A 20,376-nucleotide genomic window follows, 5' to 3' on the forward strand; every position below is an offset into this window, starting at 1 on the left:
GTTTAATAGGAGAAGCAGTAGTTAGAACAATGTCGTGGATGGTGGTCCGGTCTACACGGTCAAAGCACTACTTGCTTCCAGACAAGTGGGCCGGGGCATACAATACCCTGTCGACTGGGAGGGTTACGGACTTGTGGATCGTCAATTGGTCCCAGACCGACACATCCTCGACCAGGAGCTTGTCGTGCGTTTCCATCGGGACCATCCTGGACAACCTCGTCGTCCGCCTGGTAGCCAGACTTAGGGGGAGGGTTTATGTCATAAAATGTCTGATTAGTCTGGCAGGCTGTGGCTCCTCCTGGAGGCCTCCTCCTCTCCTGAAGTCTCCTGTGAGAGTCACAGCTGCATTCAATCTTCATTAGGTTCCTATTTAAGGTCTGGCTTTTCTGTGCTCTGTGCCTGAGCGTCTTTGTACCAGTCCTGGTTTTTGGTTTGTCCTCTCGTGGCATTTAAACCTTGGCTAAATTGTCAATTCGTGTTGTGTCCTCTGTTCCTGGGTTTCTCCCCTGGTCATTCCGTCACAATGGGTAGGTAAATTCTGTCAACTGTGTTAGATATCAGTTTGTAAATTTTGGAAGTAAGCTTTGGATTCTTAAGGTCAAAGAAATGTGTTACTGTAGGAGGAAGTTCAAGGTCTTTTTGGGTCAAGCAGGTTTTAGTGCTTATAATTGATTTGAGTTGCTGGTAATCTAGAAATTTATTTTTACTAATCCCATAATGAGGATAATGTAGGGAGGGGCATAAATGTTCTATTATGAACTAGAAGGAGCTGCATTTCCAGAAGAAAATGCAGGGTTGAATGCTGTATTGCTGAAAGAAAGCTTAATTTGCTGAAGAAATGGCTGAACTGTGCTTGAAAATCTTGAAAAGTTAAAGGATCAAAAAGTCATAGAAGGAATAAGCTGAAAAAGTTGAACATTGTAATTGTAGAATGGCTAAAATAGGTCAAAATTTTTAGAAGAAGTTAAGCATGAAAGGTTAAGTTGATGAAAAAATGGCTGAACTGTTGAAAATTTGAAGATGTTGCTAAAATGGCTAAAAGTGCTAGCATTGGAATCAGTATCATCAACTGACTCCAAAAAACACATTGTTTGAGAGTATCATATCGGTAAAAGCTACATGTTCTAAGTTGATAAAAAAAAAAAATCCACTTTTTCAAAATGGCGGCTTTTCTACTGATTTTATCTCCATAGCAACCATTTTATGTTTGGGTCGCCTGGGGATGACGAACAAATCAACGTCAGTTTCAGACAAATCGATAAAAGTATACCTTTGGACGTCCTTAGCAACGAAGTTTGTTTGCTAACCACGCCCACATTCCTTATATGTCCAGATCCAGGGAATTTCAATATGTTCAGTTCCAGCCATCGAGGAAGTTTATTGCAATCTTTGCTTCAGATATTGTCATAAAATGGCCACCAAACAGTAGGTTGTGTCGACATCCCATAATGATTTTAATCTTATTTTATAGTCCAAAGCCTTGTGATCATTTTAATCTTTGAACGGTGTCTCTAGCTACAAGTATGTTGAAGTTACAATGGTCGAAAGAAACAAAGGTTTGCAAGGATTTTCAATGTATTTTAATGGAGCAGAAATCTTGGAAAATCCTGGAATATCTTGAAAGGTTCAAGGATTTGAAAGACCAAAAGTAATAGCTGAAAGGATTAAGCTGAAAGATCTTAACATTGCAACAGTAAAATGGTTAAAATAGGTAAAAACTGAAAATTAAAATCGCCTCACATTTAGGCACAAAATGGCCGCAAAACCGTAGTTGGTGTTGCCATCCCATAATAATTTCAAAACTTATATTGGAATACAAAGTCTTCTGAGCAGTTTAATGTTTGAATGGTGTTTCTAGCTAAAGGCATGTTGAAGTTACAATGGTTGAAAGAAACAAAGGTTCCAAGGATTCTCCATGTATTTTAATGGAGCAAAAATCTTGGAATATCTTTAAAAGTTAAAGGATTTCAAGGGCCAAAAGTCATAGATGGAATAAGTTGAAAGAGTTGAAAATTTTAATAGTTGAATGGATGAAAATTTTTTGAAGTGTCCGAACCGGGTCTCGAACCGGCAACCTCTTGTACCATAACTTCCCTATGTATTTTAATAGGGCAAAAATTCCCGGAAAACCTGGAATATCTTAAAAAGTCATCATGTAATTGGTTGAATGCTTTACAGCATTTAACCAATTATATGATGAGATCTCGATGGTATTTAGATCCAGAGAAATCCCTTTAGACGTGAGAAATGATACCACTTGGTATTTAAGAGTCTCACCCTCGTTCCCAGGTGCTGAAGAAATGCTGGCAATGCTAGCGTAATTAGGACTAGTAATGCCAGCTCCAGCTGCAGTTACTTTTGCCCGAGGTTTGATTTGTAATCCAGTGAGAATGTCATTATTCATCCTTGCTTGTTGTTCCACATCCTCCATTCTTTTCTCCAGAATGTTGACCCGGTTATCTCGTTACTCGTTTTGAGCCCGAAATCTTCGGAACTCTTCCACTAGCTCCATGGCAGAAGTTGGCTAAGCCTGGATGTCATTCACTTGCTCCATGAAAGGATACAACAAAGCTTGGATGTCGTCGAAGATTTTTTTTATGTCATCGTTGTCACTTGTTGCTTGGTTTTTCTCCGGGCCCATGGTCAGCTCTCTTTTTCGGAGAGTATCAACTTTTAAGTCGCTTGAAGATCGTTGTGAGAGCAGCAGACCGGCTCATGCATCTGCTCATTAACCTGGAACCGTACTTTAATGTGATATACCTACATTAGACTAGTTTTTGTAGCAGAGTCTGATGAACCCCATGGAATCCCATGAATTACAGGTAACCCTTTATCAAGTGGAAGAACTTGCACAATTGATTGCTGACTAAATACTTTTTTGCCCCACTGTATGTCTCTCTGCTCCAGGAATGTAGCAAACTAACGGTGTAAATTGAGTCCCATTATCACTAATTACGTCTGTAGGGTTTCCAAATTTGGAGAACACTGTAGACAGGAAGGTAGTGATGGCAGAGGTCGCGATTGAAGAAGTGAACGCGACCTCTGGCCGCTTGGTGTAACAGTCAAAAAATTACCAAGTTTTTTGTAATTTTCCTGATGGATTATCTTGAAATTTCCTGTTATTTTAAACCTGCTTTTCCTTAATTTTGATCTTTATCAATTTCCCAGGGAAAAATAAAATCCAAATTAAACTAATATGAACAATAGTTGTCAAATAAATTGAAAAAAGTAAGAAATGGTTATGGGTTTGTGAATTAGTTTGGAGTGGATTTAACAGTTAGAAAATCAGCTGTTTTTCAGCAAACAGAGAACGCAATTAAAACATGTGGATTAAAACCATTTAAACAACACTACAAGTGGAAATTAATCAATTTATTTTTCTTTGGCTGAAAGTTAATTTTTATAGACTTTAAGCTAGCTAAGCGTCACCATGAGGAACAGTGGTTGCATTTATTTTCACCAAAACAACTGCGGTATCTACATATACTTGAAGAGTTTATTTGGACATTTACTTATGTACTGTGCCGAGCAACCATACTGCCACATAAAGGTTTATTCTTCACGCCTTTCGAAACCAAAGATTTTGATGTATAAGTGCCACCTACTGTACATGTGTTATATCTTTACAATAAAACAGCAACAATTGCGTAAACAGAGCATACAGTTACTTTATGAAAGAAAATTTGACCACACTTTGAACTTTGAACTGATTGATCAACTCTTCTTGTTGGAACCAATCAAAGTCCTCATTTTAAGTAGAAAGAGAGATTAGAATCCTGATTCCTGATCCTCTCCAGTAGATGGCAGTAATGCACCTTTCCGTTGTTTTCTGCAGCTGCTGGAATAACATGGATTTAACCCTTGTGCTATCTTAGATGACCCCACCCTTCCATTGACGTGTTCTCGCTACTAAGACAAAGGTGGATAAAAGCAGGAAAGATTTCATGTAATCCATGGACACCAGTGAGGTTCACAAGAAAAAAGGCTCAGCACACTTTCTAGTGGGTCTAAATGACCCAACTCCCAATGTTAAAGTGAGGATAGCACAAGGGTTAAAGCCCACAGCCTGAAAACAGGACTCTCTGAAAAGAGGATCAGAATGATCAGAATCTAAAAACTGCTTTTGGCCTGTTCTGCTTGGAGCAAATTTTCAGGAAAACTTCTCATTTGACTGCACAAAGTCAAAAAAGTCAAAAGGACACAGACTGGCTGACTGACAAAGATGTTTCTACTGTAAACATGAACTCGGCACCCTTGCAGCTTCCTTCAGTTCACATGACAACAAAACAAAAACAGGAACAAAACATTTGTGAGAAATTTTATTTTAAACAGTCAAATCCCAAAGTTCAAAAAAGGAAGAAAACAGATTTTCCTCCAAACATTTTTTGATTCATGTCAAAAAATGTCTCAAATCCACATTCTAGAGATTTTCCGTTTCTCTTTATTTCTGACTACAAACATTACTCCACAGAATATTAACAGTTAAAATGTTTAGTTCAAAATGATCTAAAGCAGAGAAATCACTAAAAATAAACATTCATAAACTTCAGGAACTATTTGAGTTTATAGAACTCTGCTGTGGTTCCAACAACAAAACCCAACCTCAGTCCAGCATGGAGCGGCTGAGTGAATGTGGTCTGGACTCTGTGGAGGAGAGTCATGCTTTCAGAGACGCTGTAGAAGGACAGAACACCTGCTCTGTGATCCAGGTACACTCCTACTCTGGAGGAAACAGGAGCTGAGATGGAGGTTTTTATGCTGTTGTGGTGAAATGATAAATTGTGTGTTGAACAATCTAATGACCAAGATTTATCATTACAACCGAATCCACTTTCATCTCTAGATCTGCTGATGTTTTTGTATGCGACTGCTATATAAACGTGTTTTCCTCTCCTCTCCACCTCCCAGTAACAACGTCCAGTCAGACTCTCTCTACTCAGAACCTGAAGATAATCAGTAAACCTGTCTGAATAATCAGAATCAGACTGAGGTTTTTCCATGAATGTTATCTTTCGGTTTTCCTCTGACAGTAACAGTCGTCTGTGTGCTGTGTTTGGATCCAGTGTGATTTGACGTGAATATTTCAAGAAGTCAGCTCTGCTCTTTGGTTCTGGTTCTGGCAGTAAAACATCCACATGAGTGACTGTCAGTGAGATGTTTGTCCATTCCTCTCTCAGAATGTCCTGCAGTTTGTCTCTGAGCTCTGACACAGCTGCTGTCACATCCTCAAAGTATCTCAGAGGACGGAAATTGATGCTGGATGAGTGTGTGGACTCACTGAGTGGTGGCAGTGAGGGGTAGTTGAGCAGAAACTGGCTGTGATCCTCTGTGAGTGAGAGCTGCTTCAGCTCAGCGTCTCTCCTCTTCAGCTCAGTGATCTCCTGCTCCAGCTCCTCCTGGAGATCTTTGATTCGACTCACTTCAGTTTGCTGCTGGGATCTGATCTGCTGCTTCACATCACAGCTTCTTTTCTGGATGAGACGGATCACCTCAGTGAAGATCTTCTCACTGTCCTTCACTGTTTGATCAGCAGAGTGATTGATGGCCTCCACCTCCTGTTGAAGCAGCTTCATCTCCTTCTCTCTGTCCTGGATTCTCTGCTGGATTTGTTGTTGACTCTCCTCCAGCTCTCTCTGCCTCTCAGTCCTTTCTGCTGCAGCTGAGACTGTGTCGTGGCCTTTATGTTCTTCCACGGAGCAGAGATAACAGATACACTTCTGATCAGTGCGACAGAACATCTTCATCACCTCATCATGACGGGAGCAGATGTTCTCCTGCAGGTTCTTGGAGGGTTCCACCAGTTTGTGTTTCTTGAATGCAGCTGCATCCAAATGAGGCTGAAGGTGTTTCTCACAGTAAGAGGCCAGACAGATCAAACAGGACTTGATGGCTTTCAGTTTTCTTCCAGTGCAGACATCACAGACCACATCTTCAGGTCCAGCATAGCAGAGATCAGCAGGAGCAGCTTGGAGTCCAGTCTTCTTCAGCTGATCCACTAAATCTGCTAACATGTTGTTTTTCACCAGAACAGGCCTCGGTATGAAGATCTTCCTGCACTAAGGACAGCTGGGGATTTTCTCCTCTTCATCCCAGAATCCTTGAATACACTTCATGCAGTAGCTGTGTCCACAGGGAATAGTCACCGGATCCTTCAGCAGATCCAGACAGATGGAACAGCAGAAGGTTTATTTATCCAGATGAATTCCTTTCTGCGCCATTTCTCCTCTCAGACACAAAGACTATGAGACTTTCACTTCCTCAGAAACCAGTTTGACTCTGATCCGTTGATCAGGTGTTTTGTACTTTGAGTTCAGCCAATCAGCCTCTTTTTTTCTTTTCCTTTTGGTCACGCCCATCATGACAGAGGAGGAGCTCCAGATCAGGAAGAGGAGAACTTTAGAGAAAGTGGCTATTTAACTTTAAAAAAAATAAATAAAACAAGACATCAAAATTGTTCTTTTTCAGCAGATCTACTAATAAAACTCAAACATTTTGGGGTTTTACTGTCACTCAAAAATCATTAAAGAGACAAAGTACAAAGTTCGTCATTGTTATCAACAAATGTTGTGTTTACTAATTTGGAAATAGAAATAATTTATCTTCTAGTAAGATTTCATTTTAAATGACGCTGACACTTTATTAACATATTATGAAGTTTATTTTTTACTTTTGTTTTTTGATGCAGTTTATTTAAACAGTTTATATCTTATGGTTTAAATGGTCAAAAACATCATTTAATGAAGGTAAAGATTACAGATGAAGCAGAAACGCCAAAGAGTAACAGACATGTTATGAGATCCCCATCTTTATAAGATATTCAAATTTGTTGATCTTTTTATTCAACCAGTTACGGTTTGTTATATTACAGTTTAATGGAAAACTTGATCTCACTGTCGTCTTGTTTCTGTCCAAACAGATGAAAACATTCTATATTTTAGTTGGATCATTTAGATGAAAAGACAATTAGCGAAAAACTAACAAAACACTGTTTTAACAAAAGTCAGAAATATTTGATCAATTTAAAATAAATCAAATGTATCTTTAAAGCGTTTTTTCTGTCACGGTACCTCCAGGAGTCTTCTCCTCCCACTTCCCCTTTCTGCTATCTTCACAGATTGGACCCAGCTGTCGGCACTTACCTCATTTCCTGCTCCTGTATTTACGGTGGCCGCAGTCCAGTATTCATCGCCAGTTCGTTGCTCTCTATGGTGCAGTACATGGTCAAATGTTCTCTCAAGCCAAGAAAGTTTTGCATTTGTCTCATTCACGGTTTCACTCTGTCTATAGAACTTCATCTCCACAAGTGTCGATCTGGGTTCAGTCTCACGCTCCTCATCTTAAAGTCCACCTACCTGCTCAAGCCATCTGCCAAGCCTCGACACCAGCCTCCTCAACTCTATAAGCTCCACTTCAGCCTCATACTACGCCAAACCACGCTCACTCCAGCACCAAGCTCCACTACATTCCGCCTCATCAATATCTCCACTCAATATTACCACAGAAGAAAAATTTACCTTCATCTCGACGTCTTGCAGATCTTTCCTCCGGTGACGATTCCGCTGATTCCTCGCCCCTGGGTCTGCCGAGCATGACATTTTCTTTTGTTTAATGTGAACCACTTTAATGTGTAGGAAATCTGACAGCTATTCTTCAGTTGGAGATGAAGAGTTGGACGCCATCGTGCTGGAAATTCAGTGTTTTCATCCAAATGTTGGCTGCAGGATCATGATGGAACATCAACCATCCAGAAGCTACACATTCAAAGGAAGGCTGGACCTCCAGACAAAATAACATCATGGTAGAAAAACAGCAATGGCAGGACAGAGAAAAAAAGAAACTTAAGATTGGTCCTTGAGGACTGGGGTTAGAGACCTCAGTCCCCCATTCAGATTGCAAGACGCCATAAGTACAGTGAACCAGCACCCAATCACCTCTGACGTATTGATGGGAGTCAGAGATATTGAGTCAATTTTCTCTTTGACTTTGACAGAATTTCTTTTTTTAAATATATTTGGATTTATGTGAAAGTTTTAAATGATAAAAACAGGTTTATTCTTGACTAGTCTTTAAAACAGCTAAAGTTATTTTTTTGTTTTTTCCCTCTTAAAACACAAAATAAACTTTTCAATAAAAGATTAAAGGTACTCTGCTAGTCTACAGAGTTCTTCTGGGAAGCATTCTTCTTCTTTCTCCTCATCCTCACCAGTTCTCTAGCAGGCCCTAAAATCTTTTAATGGATAAACTGCAAACAACAGAGCAGCAAAGATAGTTTTGTTCAACTTATTGTCCAGTTTTTCTGCGGTTTAAATTTTGTTTTTATTCTTCTCTCACTGGACTAATACCCGACATGCACGCTCCACCATGAATCAATGAAAGACCAAACGTTCTTCCTTTATTAGAAAATAGAAAAATAATTTAGAAAAAGCTGAAAATAGTAAAAACAGATCACAAAAGCATCTTTATTTACAGTATACGCAGTTGGTCTGGGGGGTATTCCAGGAAGCATGTTTAAACTAGCCTGTCTTTAACCCTGAACTCTGGCTGAAATCCGCCTGAACTTGATTACTCTGGGTAAGTCTGTTCCAAAAGACCGATTATGAGTTGGCGTAATTACGCCCAACTTGGTAACCCTGGGTTAATGCACGTGCACGTACATAAGGACATTCTCAATGGATCGCCGATTTACAGAGTCATCATGGCAACGCGTGGAGAAAAGAAGAAAGCGCTATACTTCAGTGAGACGGAGTCTGAGATTTTAATGACGCCGTATGAAGATTATACGACCATCAAAAAAGTAACACGGCTGCATCAGCAAAAGAAAGAGTTTCTGCTTGTAGAAAAAGAACAGACAAAGTAAACGCACGAGTTTCTGATCTTATTTCCATTTTCCTTGTGTCGCATATATACATATATATATATATATATATATATATATTTATGTATATATATATATATATGCGTCACATTATGTATATATATATATATATATATATATATATATAACTTATCCAATTTTGCCAACTCAAAATTACTTCTATTGGTAACAAATAATTGAGTTAAATTTATTCAACCTAATTTCTTACGTCTATAAAACTCAATAATTGTTTATACAACTCAAATTTATGTATTTATCTAACTGTCATATTAATCCAATTCAATTAATATTTTTTCCATCTTAATTAATTATATTTCTTGATCTCTCATATGCTCTAAGTATGAGCCGGCAGATATGCTCATTTTTACAACAATAAAAAAGACGGGGAAAAAATAAACGTTCCGCTTAGATTCATTAAAGAATTTTCCTTTATTGTAATAACAGGAATTCATGGTAGGGGGGCTATATAAACTCATCATCCCCTCCTTCACTCTCACTCATGGTGCAGAGACATAATCACAAAAGGACAAAATAACTCGGTAAAACATGGCAAAACACAGTAAAACAGCTAAACAACTAAACACATTTGGTCAAAAACCCACACTTAAACCAAAATCCGTCCAGATAGGCAAAGGAAATGGTATCCCACAATCCCTTGCGGTGCAGATCTAACAGCAGCACCAAAGTTACACTTACTTAATTGAATTAATTTGAATGAAAGTAAAATAATTGTCTGAAACTACGTGTTATTTTTAAGGTGATTTAACAAAAAATGATTTATCTTAACTGAAGCAAATAATTAAGTTAGATCAAAGTAAAAAAGGTTTATCTTTCCAACATCCATATGTGGTCTTATCACCCTCTCATGGTGGAAAAAGTATTATCTGAGCTTCTTCATCCACTAAATCATCTTCAAATGGACACGCCATGCTGCTTCACCTCTCTGTAAACAAACTAAGCTTCAACTAAACCTTCTCCGGACCAGGTTATGTTCAGAGCATGAGTTGCCATGGCAACTTGACATACCCTGAAACATACCTCCATTTCTGGAACCGAAAACTGAGGTTATCAACTTCCTTAGCCTCAAACTTATCATGGGAGCTAGCATAACATGCTTCCTGGAATACCCCCCTGGGGCCTGTTTCAGAAAGGAAGTTAAGTGTAAACTCTGAGTGCGTTAACCCTGAAATCAGGGAAACCCTGGGTTTTCCGTTTCAGAATGGGAGGTTTGTTAAATCAGAGAAAGCAGAGTAAGTCAAACCGTTTCTGAAAGAGAGGTAACTTATACTCGGAGTCAGTGTCCATGGTTACTTACGCTGTGAACCTAACCTGGTCGGGAGCAGGGGCCTGTTTCACAAAGGAGGTTAAGTGTAAACTCTGAGTTCATAAACCCGGAAATCAGGGAAACCCTGGGTTTTCTGTTTCAGAATGGGAGGTTTGTTTAACCAGAGTAAACAGAGTAAGTCAAACCCGTTTCTGAAAGAGAGGTAACTTATACTCTGAGTCAGTGTCCATGGTTACTTATGCTGTGAACCTAACCTGGTCGGGAGCAGGTTTTATTCTCCAAACTCGAAGTTTCTGCCGGTCCCCTCCCCTTTTTAAAGACGAAGCACTATATTTCGCTTCAACCTTCATTGCCCACATTTCCGTCACACAGAGACAAGTGACAAGAATGGCTTGTCCTTTTTTGGAGGACCCAATAGACGAGGAGGCTGCATTAATTCGTAGAGAATTACATTTACGTCGTGCGAGAATTTTGAGACCTAGACTCGATTTTTTGTCATTTCCCATATGTTTTTGTTTGAGCGTTACCGTTTTTCGTTGCAGTCAATTACATATATACAATGAAAACAACATTAGATATGTATTGCTATGTAGATGTTTCTTATGTCAAATATTGTCAACAAAGCCTACATCCATGACATGCTCACATTTGACCTGATTGAATTATGTTTTTATACTTCATTTTTAGCTGCTGCCATGTTCTTTTAATTCCTGCAGGATTGCATCTACATGAAAATGAAATCAGGGACATCGAATTAGATTAATGTAACAATTACTTTTAGGAAACACAATTTGCTAGCACTGCTTACTTTCTTAATCCCATATAAACCTATACCACTTGATCAATACAAGGGTAGACAAAAGTTCACTTTTAAAAACACAATTGCATGTATTAATATTAAACTGACCAACGTTTGCAAGAGGGGAAGGCTAACAAAAAAGTCCTCTAAACATTACCGACGTCAAATGCATTCCCCCCCCCCCCCCCCCCCCCCCGATTGGTTCTGTACACTATGCAGCATTTCATGCAATTACACCAGGAATGACACTTCAAAAGTACACCTAAATATCGCCATTTTTTATTTCACACCTTACGCTATTTAAAAAGATATTACAGCCAATATTTTATAACAATGATTTAAATGCAAACTTGCGCATTAACTTGAGCAGCTATGTTTTCCCACGCTAACTGTCTCTGTTTTGCAGATGCAGCGGTGTTGCTTTTCTTCTGGAATATGTGCTCATATTCACTGTAACTCTGCAGCAGCACGTCAAGTTCAGCTGGCGAAAAATACGCAGACCTCTTTTTTTCCACGGTTGCCATGGTGACTCGTAATATCTGCGCTCCATTGATAATGGCTTCTTATAGTTGCGGTGCTCACGCTCACCTCCGAATCAGTCCACTCAGAATTGATTGACCTAACTCCGATCAGCTTCTCTGAAACAGAAAACTCAGAGTTGTTAATCTCTCGATTGACCAACTCAGAGTTCAAGTTTAACCTCAGAGTTGGTTGTACCTCCTTTCTGAGACAGGCCCCCTGCTGGATCTCATCAACAATCATTCTAAACAATCATTTTAAATGGATGAATTTCCCACCTGGAAAAATAAGTGTCCATCTCTCAGTTATTCTGTTCAGGTGGAAGAACGTGACACCAATACTGTTGTCACCTGTCACAGTTTAAAAAATTCAAATTGGATATAGATTTTTTAACGTTGTTTTCCTCATTTTTGTTTTTGTTTAAACAATTATTGAATAATAAATTCATGTTGTTTTTGTGGATCTTACCCACCATCAGAAACATGTGGTTCTCTAACAAGGTTTGGGAAGTGGGAGGAGTCAAATGTTCTGTTCACCATCAAACAGTCTTGTAACATCTGTGTTTCCTAAACAGAGAAAAGCTGAATTACCATGAAAGGAAAATCTTTAATTCAAATTTTTCACTTTAACTCATTGATCTGTTACATCACTGATACTGAAAACAAGAATTTACATTTTGTAATGGTTGCAGCAGGTTTGTGATGTCATTGATGGTACTTTGCTACCACTATGTGGACAAAGATTGAATTACTGCTCCTGTTAAACAGGTGTGTTTGGATTGATCATTTGAATGTCAGAGTTTGATAAAAATTAATGAAGTAGATGGAAAATATCAAAGTATTGTTACTACTGAATCAGCACTCTGTGTCACTCAGGCAGACTGCAAAAAAAAAAAGGTTAAAGAAAAGAAAGGATGTTCTTTTAACCCTTGTGCTATCTTAGGCACTTTAACATTGGGAGTTGGGTCATCTAGACCCACTAGACAGTGCGCTGAACCTTTTTTCTTCAATGATTTGTGAACCTAACTGGTGTCCATGGATTACATGAAATCCTCTCCACCTTTATCCACCTTTGTCATGGTAGGGAGAACACGTCAATATAAGGGTGGGGTCATAGGATAGTGCAAGGGTTACGAAAACAGAAGATGGGAAATGGTAAAGGAGAAATAACTCAAAGCCTAACTGATAATTTAACTAAAAGATAGCTTAATCCATTAAACTAATATCACTTTGAACATTGTGCAATTTTACCACAAGTAGTAACCAAACTAAACAATAGCATTTAAATTGACTTTCAATATATTTAAAAGCATAATGTAAATAATTTAAAGCATGATAAGTGTGCTGTAAAAGAGTCCCTTTATTGCATGCTTTGTGTCGCGTTTGAGGAGCAAAGACAGGCAGATGATACTGACAAACCCAAAATTGAGGAGGGAGCAGGCAGAGCTGAATGTTGTGGTAAGTAAAAAGTTTGACTAAAATTATTTTTAGGACGGTTGAAGTTCATTGTTTTGGAAAATTTACATAACAAAAATTCTGTTTGTGTCATTCAACCACAGGTGAGTTTAATGATTCATTTAAGAGGTGTCCAGCACACAGGTGACTATAAAAGGGGATTTCGTGATGAAGAAAATGCCTTCCCATTTCATGTTGTCAGCAGTTTAAACTGCAAGCTATCAGCTACAAAGAGAAACATGGGAGCAGCTGCGAGAGAATTCCAGATGAATGAATCCATGGTTCAAAAGTTTATTAATTTATTAAATTTATTAATATGTCTAATTATCCTAAGTTTGATTAGTTACTGTATGAATGTATAACTGATGTTTATATTGCTGTTGTGTATTATTTCTACTGAATTGCTTGAAATAAACCATTTCAAACCAAAAAAATTACTGGCTTTCCGGTTCCGGGTTACACGGCAGGACGCGTGGCGTGCCTCTCTGCGAATACAACTATCTTCAAATTACTTAAAAGGTTGATTTTCAAAAAAGACAGCTGACCATGCCCCCGAAGAAACCCCAAGAATATGAAGACCTCAAAAAGACTCTTGACATTATTCAAGAAACGCTGAAAAGTTTTATGGAACAAGTGTCGGCTAAGCCTAATGTAGCATAATTTTGCACATGTTTTTAACTTTTGATACTTGATGAAATTTTGCTATGAAAATTCCTGAAACAGTGTTGTCTGCTTTACTGATATAGTATTATGTTTTATTCATATGAATGGCTTTTATAAGTAACATAATCTGCATATAGTTCAGATGACTGATCTGCATTTGCCATGTTGATTTCTAAAATAGTTATTTTTGACGTAATACTTAAGTAATTCATCTTTGTCATGTGCTTTTTCGATATTTTATGATTTTTATTCTGTCTGATAAAAACTGGGAACCGGATATTGATAAATCATGTAATAAAATGGTTATAGTATAATCGGGGTGGGATTATATAAGTTCGCTTCCTCCCACTCCCTTTCAAGCAATATTTATTAATATGTCTAATTATCCTAAGTTTGATTAGTTACTGTATGAATGTATAACTGATGTTTATATTGCTGTTGTGTATTATTTCTACTGAATTGCTTGAAATAAACCATTTCAAACCAAAAAGTGGAGGAAGCTGGAAAACGAACTCCAACAAGTCAAGAAGATGCAGCTGAGTTTCCGTGGAAGAAAGGCGACTCAAGTGATGCACACACGATCAGCGATCGGCTTGGAGAAGCTTCTCTGCAGTCACCATTCGACTGAGGGCAGTAACACTTACAGAGGAAGCTTTTTACTTCTGTTTATGGTGCTGCAGCGACTTTCAGCAGATTATAATGAAAAGCTGTTCATCTTCTGCTCATACTGCAGTAAAGAGACAGCCAAATGCTTAATAATTAAGTGACAAAATGAGCGGTGTTGAAGAAGAAAAAGAAAAAATGGTTTGGCGGATTGCTTTTTCTTTTTCATTTTGCGTCAACAAATTCAGCATCATCTTAATGAATTACATTTATCTGGGATTTATCTGCTCAACGCACTGACATTGTGTCCATTCTTCCTTCACTACTCATTCAGATTAAGTGACGGTAAGCTGCTGTTGTAGCCACAGCTGCCCTGGGGCAGACTGACAGAGGCGTGGCTGTCCCTCTGACCATCATACACATTTACACACCGGTGGAGCTGCACTGGAGGCAGGGAGGGTGGGGTGTCTTCCCCAAGGACACAACGACAGTTGGCTGGAGGGGATCGTACCGCCGACCCATCATTCTTTTTCTAGACTTTTATGAAGCATTTGATTCTTTAGAACACAATATTATTATTGCCGCTTTAAACAAATTTGGCTTTGGTCAATTCTTCTGCAATGCTGTTCAAACTTTACAATTCAATAGTAATAGTTCTATAAAACTCTGGCGGAACTTCTTCTAGATTTTTTTAAAACATGGGGTAAGGCAGGGATGCCCCTTATCGGTGTATCTGTTTCTTCTTTCGGTAAAACTCCTCATCTTACTTATCAAACTCAGTCCATTAAAGAGCGCCCCGCCCTAGCCACAATCCTTTTCCCAAGATCTGCAGAGCAAATTATGGACTTGCAGTTAATTGGCTTCAAATTAACAAAATATATATTTTCAGGTGGGGGTCCTTGAGAGAGGTTTCTTTTCAGGCAATATTGAAAAGGATCATCTGGCCAATGCCAGATAGTGAGGATGAGGATGATTACAGCAGCATGGAGGAGGCATGTCTTGTCACAGGCTAACTGAGAGAGTACATAGAAAATGCTCAGCTTGTAAATATTCAGATGTTCAGATCTGAACAATGTATAGTTCAGAACTGTTATTCACATGGACTCCATATTTATGTTAACACTTTCAAAAGATTGCTTTATTTCACTTGGACATCTTGTTTTTGACAATAGCTTCTCACCCGGCTCAACTGCTGGTTGGCTTGGAGAAAAGACAGAAGAACAGCATGGCTTTCAAAACTTTTATATTTTCAAGAGCGAGCAGTAAAAACAATGGTAACTTTATTTTAAACGTACATACATTTATGATGCAAAATCTGTTTACTAAGAAAAACAGCTACAAAAACAAGAATCAATATTGTGTTTCATTATGAGAGACATAGAGTGCATGTAGAGAGCCAATGCTGAATGAAGCATTGGTTTCACAAACAAGGAAATACTGTTAGTCTGCCCCAGGGCAGCTGTGGCAACAACAGTAGTTACCATCAACAGTACTATGAATGAGGAAATGAATGAATAATGGACACACTGCAACCGCTTTGAGCTTCTGGAAAAGCGCAGATAAATCCAATCCATTATTACTATTACTAAATCTTTTAGTCAGTCAACATCAGAACATTGAAAAAAATTTGCAGGTCACTGAAGAAGATTCTTGTCCCACTAGGACTGATTTTCCGGCGGCAGTAAAGTGAGGCCCAACTTCACTCTGGTACATTGATTCCTGAGATAAACTAAAGCCTTATGGCATCACTATTACTGGGTGCATCGATGGATTTAGTCGGCATGTAATGGGGATGGAGGTTTACACAACCAACTTCATATTTGACTGCAGGTTTTGAAAAAAGCACCGCTTTTTCCTTGTAAAAGTACAATTTTTTTCTTATTCGTGTACATGTTTTCTCATATATGTACAACTTTGGCTGTCAGAGTTCCCTCCCTAACCCTTAACTACTGAAAAACTATATAGTGCGACACCATCTAGTGCCCTGAATTTGAAAAGCTATTCAGACACCACGCTCACTACTTTTTTTAAAGGCAAATATGACATGACAGATTTCACGAAATAAAAACCAAACCAATACAAGAATTTTACAAAGACTATTTATGAATCCACTGAGTTCTGATGATGAAAACTTGGAGGGATTATAAAAAAACAAACAATTTTAGGTCATTTTCCACATAGATTACAAAGCAAAAGGCCCCTCCTCTTTGTGAATCCTCATGTGGTCCTTTAAAGATTTATTATGTTTGTAACATTTTCCACAGCTTTTACAGGTGAAAGGCTTCTCACCTGAGTGAGATCTCACATGTTCAGTTAATTTAGACAACGGTGTGAACGATTTTCCACAAATATCACAAGGGAAAGAATTCTTCCCCGTGTGAATCCTCACATGGTTCTTTAAAGTTTGAACATGCTTGTAACATTTTCCACAGGTTTTGCAGATAAAAGGCTTCTCACCTGTGTGAAGCCTCATGTGCACGTTTAGAGTGTGAGCGTGTTTGTAACGTTTTCCACACGTTTCACAAATAAAAGGCTTGTCGTCTGTGTGGGATCTCATATGATCAGATAAATTAGCCCTCCATGTGAAACATTTTCCACATTTGTCACAAGGGAAAATGTTCTCACCTGTGTGAATCCTCATGTGGTGCTTTAGATTTTTACTATGTTTGTAATATTTTCCACAGGTTTTACAGCTAAAAGTCTTCTCACCTGTGTGAGATCTCATATGATCAACTAAGTTGGCCCTCCAGGTGAAACATTTTCCACATGTGTCACAAGTGAAAGTCTTCTCGCCTGTGTGAATCCTCATGTGGTTCTTTAAAGTTTGAGCAAGTGTAAAAATTTTTCCACAGATTTTACAAGTATAAGGCTTCTCACCTGTGTGCGTTCTCACGTGATCAGCTAAATAAGTCCTGTGTGTGAAGCCTCTTCCACATATGTCACAGGTAAATGGCTTCTCACCTTTGTGAGATCTCATATGATCAGATAAATTAGCCCCCCATGTGAAACATTTTCCACATGTACCACAAATGAAAGGCTTCTCACCTGTGTGAATCCTCATGTGCCGCTTTAAAGAAGAATTTGGTTTTAAATTTTTTCCACATATTTTACAAGAATGTTGCCTCCTGGCTTCACAAATCTTTTTCTGTTTGGTCAAACTGTGAGTCTTGCTACAAGCTTTTTCAGATGGGAGTATTTTGACGTGATTTTCCAAGCTACTGTGTTTTTTGAAAACCTGGACAGTCCCAGAATAACTTTGATTTAATCTGGTTCTGCAGGATTCACAAAGGCCTAGTGTCACACCAGATTGGATTACACCCTGATGCTGCATTTGGGACAGATTCCCAAATGAACGACTGAAGGTTTTCCCACAAACACAACATTTGATCAAGATTTCATCTGTAAGACTGTGGTTTTCTAATGTGGGAGAGTGGTCTATATTCTCAGTGTGACTGCTGGTTCTGATATAACTGTTCACTTCCAGAACTTTGGTCTCACTTAGTTCTGCTTTGGTGTCAGTGATCATAAAAGCATCGTTCTCCTGCTTCAGTTCCAGCTGCTCTCCTTCCTCACTGATGCAGAGCTCCTTCTGCTCCTCCTTGATCTGTGGAGGCTCAGATTCCCTCCTGTTTCTGGTTGCAGCTCCTCTTCTCATCCCTCTTAAAGATGGGCAGCTGTGAAACATCTGTGAGGAAAAAGAAAGATTCTTATTGGACTAAAATTGACTTTTTTTTCTGTAACATTTAGGAAAAACTTTGTCAGGAAGTTCAAGTTCAAATACCTATTCTATGTAAGTTGATCACAGGAACCCTGATGATGTTCTGCAGGCTGCACTCATGGTCGGCCTCCTCCTTGATCTCAAACGTGGGATCTTCACAGACTATGGATGTTTTTTCACACTCAGACTCAAACTCCACCTTCATCTCCGTCTCCTGATTCTGAACAAGCTGCTCTCCCTCCTGATGAACACATGGTTCCTCCTGTTCCTCTTTGATCTGTGAAGGTTCTGGTTCCTCTTGGTCCAGACTGGAGTTCTTCTCCTGGTTACTGAACTGCCATTTAACCTCCATCCAGACAGACTGCTGTGGAACATCTGGGGTCTTAGAAACAAAAGAGGATAAAGAAAAACATGCAAACTGACTGTTCAGGCTGAAGAATCAACCGTTGAGCTTCTCATTTTTCTGAACAACTAAATCCTTTCTTTCACAAGAGCAACCAACTGGAGCTGCTCTTTGCAGCAAACCTTCACCAGAGGCTCCTGAGCAATGATGGTCAGAGACTCTGTTATCAGAAGCTTATCTCTGATGTCACTGTACAGAAAGGAGGGGATTTATTCACAATGACTTGTTCACTGCCCTGCGATGGATTGGCATACTGTCCAGGGTGTACCCCGCCTTTGCCCAACAGTGCTGAGGAGGTTCAAGCATCCCTGTGACCCCAAAGAATGGATGGAGTAGCACACAAAACAACAGACAGCCACTGCTTAATTGTATTAAGAAACAAAGACAATGGCAGATCCTCTACCTGGACTATCATTACAGCTGTTTCAATCCATCCATGCTAATGTTGAATAAAGTGGAGTACTTTAGCTCTTTTTTAGTTTGCTTTAAAATCCCTAAGTGCTTTAGAGTTAAACATCATAAACCAGTTTTATTAAAAAGTAACTTTTTAGTAAACAGATTTATGATGCAGTTATAAAACTATTTTCCCTGTTAATAAAAAAATACTATGAAAAATCAAATGGACAGAATAGATGCTGTAACTATACTCTTACTTTCACTTCTCCCATAATCTGGGTGAAGACTGATTCTGATTGGCTGCAGACTGTTAATAAAAAGTGATCATGTACATCTAAAAAGAAAAGGAAGCTCTGGCCACTTAACCTGAATGAATATGTGTTAATAAATTATTATGTTAATTCATGAAAGAAATTTTTTATTTGTCGCAATTAATGATTGCAACAAAAACAATCAAGGAGACTCCTTGTTTCTTTGAAACAAACTTTAGCTTTATAATCAGGAAAAAAAACAAGGTCAAATTTCTCTATGAAATGATGCTTTAAATCACTTAACACAACGTGCAGCATATATATATATATATATATATATATATATATATATATATATATATATATATATATATATATATATATATATATATATATATATATATATATATATATATGCATACCTCTTTCCTATGCAGCAGCTGAGCTCTGCAACAGTTACCATGACAACGCGCCACACCGCCTATCACGTAGTCCGCTTCTTGTCAAAAACGATTTAAACGTTGATATATTTGATTTAATAGTTATTTATTTCGAAAGCGAGCATAGCATAAGAAGGATGATGCCCGAAGAAGCGTCTATTTTTTGGAATTTATGGACTTCGCAGAAGAGACCGTCCTCCGTTTCCCGATGGACGGACGGTTCAATTTACGTGTCCTCTATTAATTTCTGATACTGTATAGTATCAGAAATACTCGTATATTCGTTGTACATCATCACAAACATAAACTAAAGTATACCTTACACATAAAATACTAGAGAACTTACTTTACATTCGGCGTTTATCCTGCCAGACTGAATTCGGGGCGAGATGGGCCTGTCAGACAGCGTTCAGGAATAAAAATCGATTTTGCAGGTTAAAAGATGGTCCAAATAAGGCATTTCCATTACCTTCCCCTGCAGCTTCACTTCATATGTTACCAGGATTTTCTAAAGAATACCGAGCCGCTGACAACAGAGAACATACAGCAACAATGCAGTCGCGATGATCTCTGCTTGTCTTCAGATTGCACCTGAGGTGCTCATATAAAACCACCGTTATAGGAACATGCCACACACAATAGTTCCCGGTCTGATTGTTTCATATCAGTGCAGCTTACAATTCATTCCTTTTGCGTTCCCAAATGAATGCAAAATGTTCCCAATAAATCACATAAAATACTTTACTTAAAGTGGACGTCAATTAAATGTATTTGGTTTACTTTAGCTGATTAAATGTCTGAACTTCAACTGCTTTAGCCTAATCAATTACATTGTGTTCACCAGATTCATTATTATTCTTTACTGATGTGTGAAATCAAGCGGTGTTCTATGGAGTGATATTTATACCACCAAGTTCCACACAAAACTTTCTAAGTTGCAAAAGAAAACATTACATATTTTCTTCCAGAT

The 20,376-nt window shown here is 38.5% G+C and overlaps 1 protein-coding gene, 1 long non-coding RNA gene and 1 pseudogene across 5 annotated transcripts; 1 reads left to right on the forward strand and 2 right to left on the reverse strand.

The window, feature by feature from the left end:
- Positions 1-404: 404 nt before the first annotated feature.
- LOC144986676 (uncharacterized) lies at positions 405-7,423 on the forward strand. Its single transcript, XR_013650523.1, has 3 exons — positions 405-527; positions 7,115-7,208; positions 7,288-7,423. It is a non-coding gene; the product is annotated as an uncharacterized LOC144986676 (long non-coding RNA).
- On the reverse strand, positions 5,237-6,228 carry LOC111946308 (E3 ubiquitin/ISG15 ligase TRIM25-like; annotated as a pseudogene).
- Positions 7,424-15,426: 8,003 nt separating the features above from the next.
- LOC105356133 (uncharacterized) lies at positions 15,427-20,023 on the reverse strand. 4 transcript variants are annotated; one of them, XM_020711304.3, is made up of 4 exons: positions 19,876-20,023; positions 19,753-19,801; positions 17,980-18,298; positions 15,427-17,883 (listed from the first exon to the last, which is right to left on the reverse strand). In XM_020711304.3, exon 4 carries the CDS (start codon positions 17,881-17,883, stop codon positions 16,381-16,383), a length of 1,503 nt encoding a protein of 500 aa, XP_020566963.1. In that variant the 5' UTR covers positions 17,980-18,298; positions 19,753-19,801; positions 19,876-20,023; the 3' UTR covers positions 15,427-16,380. The 4 variants fall into 4 exon arrangements, with proteins under 4 accessions (XP_020566963.1, XP_020566964.1, XP_078790616.1 ...); XM_020711305.2 differs by having other exon boundaries at positions 19,952-20,013; XM_078934490.1 differs by lacking the exon at positions 19,753-19,801 and having other exon boundaries at positions 19,876-20,021.
- Positions 20,024-20,376: the final 353 nt, after the last annotated feature.

Source organism: Oryzias latipes, chromosome 17, assembly GCF_053564925.1.
Source record: "Oryzias latipes strain Hd-rR chromosome 17, Olatipes_Hd-rR_3.1".
Lineage (NCBI taxonomy): Eukaryota > Metazoa > Chordata > Actinopteri > Beloniformes > Adrianichthyidae > Oryzias > Oryzias latipes.